Raw genomic sequence first — 13,161 nt, 5'->3', positions numbered from 1 at the left:
AACAGTAACACAATATAAGCACAATTAGACATAACATTTAACCAAAATAAGATAATTAAACAATACCAAATATGACCAAACCAAAAATCTAATAATAATAACTACTACATATAATATCGGGAGCTCATACTCATCAAAATTCTCTACTTATGAAAAAATATAATTATAGATGTGTTATAATGGACATGTACAACTGATACTATAATAAAAAGACATGGCATTTAGTTTAGAGATGATTTGGATAAAATATTTAAAGGTAGATTATTCCATTTGATGAGCTGCTGCTTTTTAATTCAAATCCCTGAATACCAGATGGATAAAATGTTAGCACAATGAGCTCTTTATCTAAAAACAAAGAGGCAAAGTGTGCTTGTGTTTTGATACACCCCTGCTTGAATTTCCCTTCAGATTTTCCTGCTTTAAACACCTTCCCTTTGTCTTTGTGTATGCATGTGTAGAGACACTGATGGCTGTGTGTCTGTCATTTTGTGTAGTTCTCAGTTGTTGTGTCCATTATCTTTTTTATGCATGTGTTTGTTATGTTTGGCTACAAATCAGAAGTGTGCATTTGCCTGCGTGTGTGTGTGTGTTGCTCGTTCCCAATCAGTTGTCAGGCTGTGAATAGGGTGGTTTGAATTTGCAGATCGCTGCTGAATCACACCACATCAGTGTCATACATGTTTATGACACTGATGGCGGAGGCGGGGGATTGCAGCACAACAGAGAGAAAAACAAACAGGTCTCCAAGGTGATCGAGAAGATTTCTGAGACTGAAACCAATGTGCTTATTATGAGACTGGCAGGCTAAATAGGCTGGAGGATGAGCCAAGAGCCTGATGGAGCACAGTAATCACTGGCAAATTGCAAACCTTGGTTTCAGCACGCAAACACTTTACATAATGTATCTATGGAGTCGCACACGTCACACATCCAAAAACAGGTGAGAACGCTGCTCATCTCGGGTGAAAAACAGCCCGGAGGGAGCAAACATTTAAAAGGAAATTAATCATTGAGATGGGAAACAGACAGTTTTGCATGTACTTTACCTGTAGCTGGGTCAACAGTCCGCACGATCAAGTGGTCGTCCTGGTGAACCCATTCGCCGTTGCACTTGAAGTAGATCTGCGTGGCCGGGGTGGAGCGGCACGTCAGCGTCACCGGCTTGTTCTTCACGATGAACTCGTCCTCTGGCTCCACCAGGAAGTGAGGTAACAGGTCCGAGAAGGCGGCAGGAAGTGTTGCTGTGGCGTGCTCCGAACCTTCAGAGAATTGAAAAAAAAAGCAGAGATTTTAGAGGGATGCCAAATAAAAAACGCTTTCAAGTTTTCAAGTTGTCAAGAATGCAGCAGACACCAAATATCAGAGATTCAGTGTCCTTGGTGAATTCATATGAAAGAAGCAGAAGACAGAGACAGATGGACAGACAGAACTGTATGGAGGAGAGTTGGCAGTGACGGAGATTGGCCTTGTGTGCTCTTGGCTGGGTCGGGAGGGGGGGAGGGGGGGTACGTAGAAGAGTCCAGGTCTTTACTCCAGCTCTTAATCACAGCCCTTTAACATCACCGCTGATGGACCGGTGGCCATAAATCCCGTCTCAGCGACTAGGCCACTTCACGCCGTGTTATACGGCTCTTCAACCAGGACTCTTAACTCTATCCGCATTAAGCAAGACAGGGCAAGAGGCAGGGAGGTTAAAGATGACTGACAGCCAGTTAACTTAAAATCACGTCCTATATACAGGAGAGACCGTTTCATTCCTCCAGACTCTTATGACATATAGGAGATGTGGAAGGAAGAAAAGGAAAGATACATCTCCACTGAGCTGAGATACAGGAGCCGTCCTTCAGGGGGACAATGCAGCGATTCACAGCAAACTTTTACACTCGTTGAAAAATGCTCAACACAAACGCTGAATGACACAATGGAGCCTACAGTGCACACATCCGTCCTCCATGAACACAGTTTCTCTCTCTGTAAACATATTAGCTTTGTGCGAGAGATAGCGAGAGGACACAGAACGGAGTGGAAACAGGGAAATAACCTCTTTACACCACCGACACTCAGGGGAGACCAGTAAATCCCAAAATAAAACCCCTTTAAAAGGAGTGTAATATTAATTTACTGCCCCTGAATCCAATATGGCTGACAGACCAGGCTTTAACAACCTTCTCCATCACTCCCTCTGCAGCAGGAGAGGATGGGAGTCTACATCTCTCATAATGAAACGGCAACACTCGTGCTGACCTTTCTCTCCGCTCATCCTCTCCTCCCCTCGCCCAGCCTTTGTTCATCCTTGCAGCTTGCAGATGCCCCGGTCAGGGATAATATCACGTTGCGTCATAAACACCAATCTTTGGATAAAGACATTATCCGTCAGTTCCTCCCCCACTACACATTATATTAATGTCTCTCTTTCTTCTCCTATTTTTCCTTTTACCCCTGTGTGCTGAGTTGCTAATTTATCAGGATGAGATAGTGAAGCATGCCACTGCTGCCGCCGCTGAACCCCATTAATGTTTCGTGTACATGTTTAACTCTTAATGAAAACTAAATGTTCTGTGTCCAATGAACGACATACATCACTCGCTGACACTTTCCCCTTTTCCCGAGCACATTTTCTTTTTGCAACACATTTGCAGGGAAGAAAATGTCATTAATACGGCAGCTCCCTATTCAGGACAACATTATTTACTATGTATGCCAGTGTGTGTTTCTTGTCTCGTTGTGTTGAAGGAAAAGGCCACAGTTCATCATGAATGGTGAGTATAATTGCTCTAACGGAGAGCCAAAACTTTGCTAATAAACAGTGTGGGACCAGTAGGTCAGGTTGTTTGAAAGTGTGCTGGTCCTAATGACGGCGGCTTCTTCTAATGGGCCGGCTTCCAGCTTTGTGACCACGGCCATTAGCCGGCCGGGCTGACCCTCTGTACCCCCCGCAGACAGAAGACGACAGCTCACTAAAACAGTGGGCGAGACTCGCCTCACACCTGCCAGGTTAATCATCTCATAGAGGACGGACGGTGTTGAAACAGAGAGTGAAACAAACGCCACCTGAGACACTGATGAGCTCCTGATGTTGTTAACTTCACCGCTGGCTGCTCATTTGCAAGGGTCACATTCAACATGAACTCTCAACTTTTGATGATGTTTGCATGTGTGTGTGTGTGTGTGTGTGCGCGTTTATGTGAGTCACAAGGGGTGGAGGGTAGTCTTCCATATTAGTACATCCACTCTAGGTTAATGAGGTTAAACACGTAATTTCTTTAGAGAAGTAAATTGTCATTTTATGGGAGGGCATTCTAGTCACGCACCGCTTTATATCAAACCCATAATGGAGGGCTGATGCGTAGTAAATTGGCTTAGATTATTGTCACGACACAATGTACTTCAAAGTCAAGGTACGCACTGCGCACACACACACACGCGCACACAGGGAGTATCAGCCACTTAACAGACTTGCTGCAGGTCAATGCACAAATCAAATAGACACACAGCAGCACTATATGGGCACTGCATTAGATGGCGCTGAATGTGATTGGCTAAAGCCGCCATTAATTGCCAAATGCATTCGAGTCCATTGCCAGATCATTTAGTACGCACGCAAACAACAAACACAGGATGCTAAAACGTCTCCCATGCTGATCATTCAGCCAATGAAGATGATTTAATTGATGCATCATCATGCTGGAGGTGTTGCTGGGGCCCAGTAACCATTACATAACCATCAAACACCGCCATTACAAGCAGTCCAGATTTGGATTCTTGTACTTTTTTAAAAGAAATGCATCAGGTTGTGACCCGATATTTGTCTGCGGCTGCTGCTATTCTCTCTCTCGACGATTCCACTGACCTAAAACACACACACACACAACCTCACACACACATGCACAGGAACACAACAAGGGTGCAGCAGCTGTCAGTGTGCTGAGCCATGATGTCCAGGGCACATTTCCTACTGCACACAGACGCCATGTCTCATGTGTCCAGCTGACCACGTCAACACCCGAGCCAGGGATCGAGCACGTCCACAAAAGGGGGAGATGATGAAGTTATCATTCAAAGACGCTCAAAATATATATTAAAAAATCTGAAAAGTTACATTCCTGTAATCGCTCTAACTATATACGCACACACCCCTGCATCTTCACAAATGTTGCAGCTTTGTAAACGCTTTTTTGTTACCGTCTATCTTCAATATTTCATAATGATTTTTACTTTAATGTCACTTACTCTATCACTTTCCAGGAGTACTAGTAGTTTTTTTTTGTATACACACAAATCTCAAGTCTTATTTTGAAATGAAATTCTTCACACTTCTCCTCACTTCTCCGCTGGTGTCGGCGTGCCCCACGCTGTCGACTTGCGTTATCGCCCTTTGTAAAATAAGCATTTATTTTTTTAATTTCACTCCTTATTATCTACTTGGAGAACAGAATTGCTGAATGCACTGCAGTATGAGGATGTCAGCAAGGAGAGAAAAGCATAGCTGGAGAGAAAATAACCCTCTTTTGTGTTCCTCCCTCATGGCACCAACACATCGTGTGCCCTTTGGAGCCAATTACAATTCTTTTTTTTTTTTTTCTTCTTTTTTTTTACAACGTCATGTCCCCGAAGGAAAGCATCATTGAGCAATCACTGGGCATAATTTACATCACAGTGATGAACAGCAGCTATAACACGTGTTTTACGACACCATCAGCACCTTACAATGTCCTCTGAAATTAATTCAATTAAAATCACTATCCAGAATATTAAACCATTTTATGTTTAGCTGCCTTTAACAACAAAGCCGAGATCAAATTTGTCACAACCACTTTGGTGGTTGATGTTTTTATTCGGAGTGCTTCTGAATGCTTTTATACCACTGAGTTACTTAATTTGGTAATCACTCTAAATATAATGTATGTATATCTGGGTTCAGGGAACAGGAGCGTTGTTCATGTGTGGTTACTTTCAATACAACATTATCTCTGGCAGTGATCAAACACGGGGAAAGGAGCAGAAATGGGATATGTAAAGAGAAAAAATAAGCTCCATCCACCATCATATATAATCTGCAGCACGGCTGACTGATGTATGTTTGTCCCCAGATGACAAATATTTACTCCTCCACATGTCTGGGATTCCGAATACATTTTTCAATGAGACAACCATGCTTCAACAAGCACTCCTTCAACCTTACACACTCGCTCAGTCAAACACACACACTCCTATATACACTGTATGCATATACACACACTCACACACACAAACACAAGAAGCAAAAAAAAAGTATGCGCACGTACACAAATACAGACCGCAAGCATGCAAAAAAAAAAGGAAATATCTGCTCACAAACAGCTTTGTCTTCCTCTCGATCAATGCGAGACGCAGAATTATGCATGCAAACAAAAATGCAGGTTTACACAGAAACGCTCAAACGCCAACAAATTCAGACGCCGTACGATATCCCTGGTTATTAAGGCTGGTCTGGAAAACAATCAATCACTGGCAGGGAAAATACACTTTGTATAGAAACAGGCTCAGACGCATTAAATAAACATGTAGGAGAGATGGCACCCATGGCAACTCAAACTTCATCACATCACGTTTGCATCAGTGGTGAAGGATGCAGAGAGGCTTAAGAAGAGAAAAAAATTGAAGGACAGAAGGAGAGGTGGGGGCTGCGAGGAGGACGGGGGGTGAATAAGTAAATCAGTCTCATACATGCCACACATGACGTTATTACAATCTTCTCCTATTTAAATGAATAGAAAATTGGCTGCTAAGCATGCATATTGATGCGGGCTGTACATCTGTGTGCATATATTAATTCCGGATACTAATAACACGTTGCCTACACTGTTCCCTGACGACAAGATTTCCATGGGAGATGCGTTCCTGAAGCTCGGGTCACATGGTCAACTTTGAGAATTGCCATCAAAAGCCGGCGACATAAATCATCTCTACGAGAACAGGCAACACTTTGAATGATTAAATGCTTTATTTTTTTTTATTTTTTGAGTGATGTCGTTAAACACAAGAAAAAAAGTTAGAGCTGTTAGTTGTGTAAATACGGGTGCACAGCAACACCATTAATGAGCCTTACACCTTTGAACAGGAGCTTACACATCTGCTGATTCCGGTTTGTTGATTCTTATTTATTCATTTTTCTTGTCATCTATTTGAAGCGACGCCTCAGCGGGGGGGTCCAAGCGGGGAAGAAACTTTGTGCCGTCTACCTTTGCCACCAGCACACGACACCCCGCGACACCTTCGCTTGCCTTTCAAGAAGACGCCGTCTTGAAAAGCGCATTTGCCTTGAAACCTATGAGACCATTTTAAGCTCCTGTCAACGTAAAAGAGCTGACAGTTTGAGAACTGCGCTTAAATGACAGAGGCTGCATTTGAATGCGAGTATATTTGTCTGTGCAAAATGGGCATGTTTGTGCAAATGTGTGTGAATAAATGGCTGAAAGTGATGTCTAACAAGATCAGCAGCTGGGAGCCGGAATTTGTGTACATAACAGCAAGAAACACGTTTATCTTAGTGGTTACAGGGTCGGACCTGTGGTTCAGAAACAACATTCCTATTCTTAGAAACATCATTAACACTGTGAGGACTAAGAGACTCCAGATAGGAAGAAATATTCACATTCATCACTTGAGTGCCACAGCTGATGCTTTGTCGCCATTCACGTCCAGATGTTTCCACGGACAAGCCAGTTTCACGGCTGAATCAGCCTCTCAAACAATCAGTTTCCTAAAGCGGTGGTTTAATCACTGGCTGGGACTCTGTTTCCTGCGCTGCATAATTCACCGACTACACCAGCTCGGGTATTTTACTCAAGTTACATATATGCCGTCCTCTCTCATTACACATTTTAGGGCATTCCAAATTAAGTACGAGAGCGTTCAGCCGCTTTATGAAGAAATTAACTTTTGATCGTGGCCTCATATTAAATAGCATTTCCTCAAGAGATGAAGAGCTTAGTTTAAACTGGAAATGCATTATTCAAACCCAGAGCATGGCAAAGATCAAGTTGCATTATCAGTTAGAAATGTGCTCCTCTTTGAGTGTTTGTGTCTAATATGCTGTTTTGAAAAACTGATTATTTTTAGAGGACAAATCATTCAGAAATCTGAATAACCACCTCTGCTTTGTAAAGCGTTAGTTTATTTAATGTTTGGTACCCTCAGTGCAGAAGGTCACTTTGACCAAGCAAAATATTCAGCTGAAAACAAAACAAACACAAAAAGATCCCTCTGTAGAAGTCTTTAAAAATTAATCAAGAGGCTAAAGAATGTTTTGAGGAATTCACAAAGCATTGTAAAGCCTGTGCAGACATGAAAAACACTTGATGGATTTAGCTCATTTTGTAGGTAGATTTAAAATGCCTTGCCGTAGCAAAGCTCGAGATGTAAATGCCTCCGATTCTTCAAAGCTTCACCTGTTTGCCGGTTCAGTGCATGTTTTTTCCAAAAGAGCCACAGAGATTTGAACACATTTTGACTTAATAACTACACGCAATCCTCAAAAGGAACTGAAGGCAACCTGAGCTGTCAGGAGGGGGCAGACGCAGTCGCGGTCTTTGCCATCCAAGACACGCACACGCTCATGGATTTGTCGTCCCCTCGCGCTTCGCCGGAAACGAGGTTATCCAGAAGCAAGTTGATTACAGGACTCAGGCGCAGGCATGGGAAGAAACAGAGACGCAGACGGAGAGGGAAAGGAGGCATTCTTAAATCTTTGAAATGGATGTTAGGAAATAATGGGAGGACGGAGGAAGGAAAAGAAAAGAGACAATTTAGATTACCAAGTTAATCCTTTAATTACCGGATATGCCTAGAGCTAAAATGAGAGGTTTCACACACTGCATTTTACAACGATTCCAACTGCAGAAAGCGAGGCAGACTGCCATAATGATCAAGAGCCATAAACCTTCAAATAATGGAATGTCACTATCGCTGGTAATCTATATTGTTTATGATGCTGGAAAACACTACAAATTGCAATTGTTACTTCGAGAGCTTTTTTTAGATAAAACATGTTCTCTTTCAGCTGGCCTCACAGCGCACAATATGCCAAATGTCCACACAGGAAATACACCAGTTTAGAGACCGTCCAAAAAAACAGGTTCAGTTTTGGCAAAATGACAAACCAGCAGAGTGTATAACTGCTGATATCGGCAGAAGTTACTCAGTCTGCTCCAAAGGCTTTTGATACAAACCGTTGTAAACGTGAGTCCCCCTGCGACACTTGTCAACCACGTCAACCTGCCTATTCCCTCCTCCTCCTCCTCCTCCTCTTCCTCTTCCTCCTCCTCTCATCATTTACCCTCCTCCCCGTGAAGATCCGGGTGGAAAGAAATGGGGGATGACTCGCGCTATCTAATTAGTGTGACGGAGCATGGAGGCTCCTCAGTATCAGACTGAGAATTAGAACACAACACGAAGATATGATCCATAACAAGGCTGAGATAAAGCATCACCTGTTCAACTCTAATTACTGTAACAGTATGTCGGCACCAAGTTTCCAATTTGACAAACCACCAGCACTTACTGTAGCGGGGACACACTATGCCACTGGGCTCACTAACAGTGTAGCGTAAAGATAACACAGGCTTAAGTACAGAGAGGAAATGTCATTGGTTGAGAAGTTGACGATGCAGTTATTTTTAACAAGTGTTCCCTTTCAAAAACGCCTGGGACGTGTCGTGGTTGGTAACAAGTCGGTTAGCCCCCCGAAGTTGAGGTAAATCAACATCCCAGTACAAACACTTAAATAGCCCTGAGTTAAATCATTAGGTCCTAAAAGTTGTAAAATGCACTAATAGCGGAATTCAGAGTTTTTGTGCGGTTGTTCATGTGAATGAGCCCAAACGGCTGAGAGGCGGGGTTAAAGCAGACTCGGCAGTCGAGCCATTTTGGCGTCATGCGCCACTGACACACATTTATAGGAATGAACGGTAGCCCGCCTCCAACACTGTATCTTATTTTTTTATTATTATATATATATATATATATATATATATATTTTTTTTTAGGTAGAGCAGGTAGTCCACCAATCAGAAGGTCGGTGGTTCTGAACCCCAAATTGCTCCCGAAGGTTGTGCCATCAGTGTGTGAATGAGCATTTAGATTAAATCTTGATGAGCATGTTGGCACCTTGCATGGCAGCCTCTGCCATCAGTGTATGAATGTGTGTGTGAATGGGTGAATGTAGTGTAAAGTGCTTTGAGTGGTCGGAAGACTAGAAAGGCGCTGTATAAATGCAATGCATTTAATTTAATTTAACAATTTTATTTACTAGATAATAAAAATGCTTATTGATACCATAGTTAAATTACATTATTCAGATAATATATCCAGATAGAGATCACATGTTAATACCAATGTAAATTGAGTTTCTGAGTCTACAGATTATATTAACCGTTTTAGTTACCATGCTAATATTTGCTAATTAACATGAAATGCAAAGTATGGTTGAGGTTGATGGGAATGGTATTCATTTTTAAGGTATAAACCAAATATTTGAACCAATGATAGCACTAGAAGAAATGTCAGGGGATCACCAAAAGACATTAGCATTCATTCTCTGGGCCTTATGAATATCTGACTCTGTAGAAAATTTCATGACAATCCATCCAATAGTAGATATTTCAGTCTGGACCACAGTGGTGGACCAACCAACGCCATTCCATGAACAATGCAGATAGCATGGCTAAAAAATTTTTTTTGCTCACCTAATGAGCCATGAAAATACAAATAAATACGTTATTTGTAACAGCTTTCATGCTCTACATCTTCCGTATTCCAGAGACTGACATCACATGCAAACTCCAGCCTCTATAATCCATGAATATGACCAGAATAATGAATGCTGCAACTGTAAGAAATGCAGACATCTGGCAGCAGCACTTTCAAAAGACAAAATTGTGTTACCACAATGTCACATGTTCACAAGTGGCACAGACTCCTTTCCGGAGGCTCCGGACGTGAAAGAGAAATATAACAGGGAATTACGTAGATAAGTGTAAACCTGACAAGAAATAAAAGACAGAGCCGGTTATCTGATATGACTTTTCCCTGCAAAGCAAACCAAAGCACATCCGAACTCCACGTGTGTTTAGGGTATCAGTCGAAGGCAGAAGCAGCGAGCAGAGGGGGAAACTCATTTCAACCTGAACAGATTTCTGATTATTCTCTCCATTTTTATTTATTTATTTTCTTCCACTCCTTCCAGTCCTCCTGACATCACAACCAAAAGCAAAAGACACACTGGCGTCTGTGATTTAGCAATGCATGAATACAAATCGGTTTTGGAAGAAGCACATATTCCATTGCTCAAAACACACGCACACTCCTCCATTTCAGGTTAATCTACCTCAAAAAATGAATTTGAGTTTTCTTAGCCAATTTAAGGAAGTGAAATTACATTTGAAGCAGTAACTTTGGAATAAAATGAAGCCCCGAGTGTGTGACAGCAGCCACATGTAACATTCACACCAGCTAATGCAAAAAAAACAACAACACTGATCCGGATAATGTCCTGTCAAAATCCCAGTGATGGCAGCTGGTTCAACAGCTTAGCGTCCTCACTTGAGAATGACTCATGTTACTTGGCCTTCATCTGTGCATTGGTAATCACTCCTGTAATATGTACATGACTTCTCACCTCCTCGTATACATTAAGAGTGATGAATTCACACTGAGAACATGCAGCACTGTGCACCAATAAGTGAATAATAATAAAAATCATCCAGACCGATGTAAAGTCACATAAGATTTTTTTTAACAGGATAAGATGAAAACCAGCTGCTCACCAAGCGATCCAAATAAAATTACCCCTTCCTAAAATGGAGCTGATGTTGCTACTTGTTTTTCTCCCCGACAGTCCAATTTCTTTTGCTTTAACAACATTGAAGCTGGTATAAAAGAAGGAAGAGGAAGGGATGGCGCCACACTTGAGCACAGAGCTTGTTCTGCCTTAACCCTGCAGATCAGATGTAATGTTTTAGGCTTTAAGCTACTTTAGGCTCCGACTGCCAATGCCTACACAATGTAATTCCCCACACCTGCGACAGACAACTCCTAACGCTTTGTCTTGAGAAAATAAATGTATTTTTTTACCTCAGCAATTTCCTTTTAAGAGATACTTAAAAAACATTGAATAGCATGTCGGTGGGTTTACAACTTTTTAATGCAGGAAATCTGGAGGGAAATTAAGGGCAATAAGAAACTGTGATTAGCAGGAGGAGCAATAGAATTTAGTCAGTCACAGATATATGTTTATTTCCCAATGGTGGAAGTAGTATTTAAAGGATAAGCCTGGTGATATTCTATAATTTGGTTATTGTTAACAATTCCCAAAAAAGGCAATTTTCTGACTTGCTCTTCCTCTCTTAGGCGATGACATTTGTAAAATTTTATTTTCTAAAAAAAGCTAAATAGTTTACTAAAACAGCTGGGCACTGTAAATTTAGGCCAACATTATTCAAACAGGAATACATAGTGTATTTGTTGGGAAATATTTTCAGCTGCGGATAGAGAGTATTTATGGCCCCAGGACAGTGTATGTGGGTTTGACTCTAAATAAACTACAGTGTCCATATTCATGATAATAACAGTGTGGCTCATTTGTTCTTTTAAACAGGACATGTCATGAAAAGCTAACTTGTTCAGTGCTTGTGCTCATACATTTGGGTATCTAGAGTTCCTACCAACCCACAAACTGTGAAATAAGACAACCCGGTCAGTTTTCTGAGGGCTACCTCGGTCAGAAAACGTGATTCAACAAGCCATTCAGATTTGTCTCCCTTTCCTATGTCACATGCAGGCTCATTACAATATATCGCCCACAGCTTGAGAACTACCTTTACAAAGGTGCACCATATTTTTCTCGCAAGCCAATCAGAGCAGACTGTTTTTTTTTCAGGGGGGATCTTAAAGAGACAGGCGCTAAAAGGGAGCTTTTCAGACAGAGGGTGAACACAGGTATATTCAGACAGTCAGTATGAGAAAAATAATTATGTTTTTTGAACATTAAAGCATGTAAACATGTTCTAGTAGAAAACCCAAAATACAAGTATGAACCTGAAAAAGAGCATAAAATGTCCCCTTTAAATTATTATTAGACCACAATGAAGGTCCCTTGTACAGAGGAGTAAGCTACAATATATCAGGCTGTGGATAAAAAGGAAATACTTGTTAGTAAGATCAATTTATTGTTGGCTTTAGTCTTTTCAGGGGATTTGTTGATGATAAGAAAATTATAAAATACCACCGTACTCACCCTTTAAATCCTTTATTTTAGTGAAACTAGCATTACCACAATCAAATGTAAATATTCATTAAAATATTTATGTCAAAAGTAAAAATACTCATTCTGAACAATGGTCCCTTTATGATGTTGAATTATTGATGTAACATGTAAAAAGCACTTTAATGTTGTAGCTGGTCCAGGTGGTTCTCATGCTAACTACTTCATATACTTTATGCATATACTACTGGGTAGTTCAACGCTCTAGCATTACATCATATTTTAATGTTTTTTATATATGTTGTATGCAAAATCTTAATCTTCAAATTGAGCTGTGAGTACATGTGTAGTGGGTTAAACAAAATGTGATTGTCTTGGAAAGATAATGGAATGACAGTTCAAAGTCTCAAATACTCAGCAAAGTGCCAGTACATCAAAACAACACTAGTACTTGAGTAATATGTTTGCTTAGTTACTTTCCTCCTCTCTCGGGGACAAGAGGCTGTGTGTGTCTGAGGCAGATAAGCAGCACACAGGGATCCTCCTCCTGGGCTGTTGCAGCAACTGATGATCTTCTGACAGATGATGTGATGAGGTGGGACAGCGCCGCTACGCCGCTAATAACACCTTACCGCAAATAAGGGCTGAAGACTCTGACTCTGTGGCAGAAACCCTCATCCACGCTTTCGTCACCTTCCGTTTGGACTATTGCAATGGAGTTCTGTCCGGGGTTCCCAGCAAAGCCCTGGACAGGCTCCAGTATGTGCAAAACTCGGCTGCCAGGGTTCTCACCCGCACCAAGCCCTGGCAGCACATCACCCCCACCCTCATCCACCTCCACTGGCTCCCGGTCAAGTCCCGCATCACCTACAAAATCCTCCTCCTCACCTACAAATCCCTCAATGCCCTGGCTCCTCAGT

General features: G+C 41.6%; 1 protein-coding gene across 8 annotated transcripts in view; it reads right to left on the bottom strand.

Moving 5' to 3' along the window:
- The window catches only part of unc5a (unc-5 netrin receptor A), a 286,747-nt gene that overhangs the window by 67,466 nt on the left and 206,120 nt on the right, over positions 1-13,161 (bottom strand). For 6 of the 8 annotated variants that reach the window (XM_037780571.1, XM_037780572.1, XM_037780574.1 and 3 more), the window contains one exon: positions 1,047-1,259. In XM_037780571.1, coding sequence (XP_037636499.1) covers positions 1,047-1,259 — 213 coding nt within the window. The other 2 variants (XM_037780579.1, XM_037780577.1) reach the window with 2 other exon arrangements.

This window comes from Sebastes umbrosus, chromosome 9 (assembly GCF_015220745.1).
Source record: "Sebastes umbrosus isolate fSebUmb1 chromosome 9, fSebUmb1.pri, whole genome shotgun sequence".
Lineage (NCBI taxonomy): Eukaryota > Metazoa > Chordata > Actinopteri > Perciformes > Sebastidae > Sebastes > Sebastes umbrosus.
This window is presented reverse-complemented; position numbering and strand designations above follow the sequence as displayed.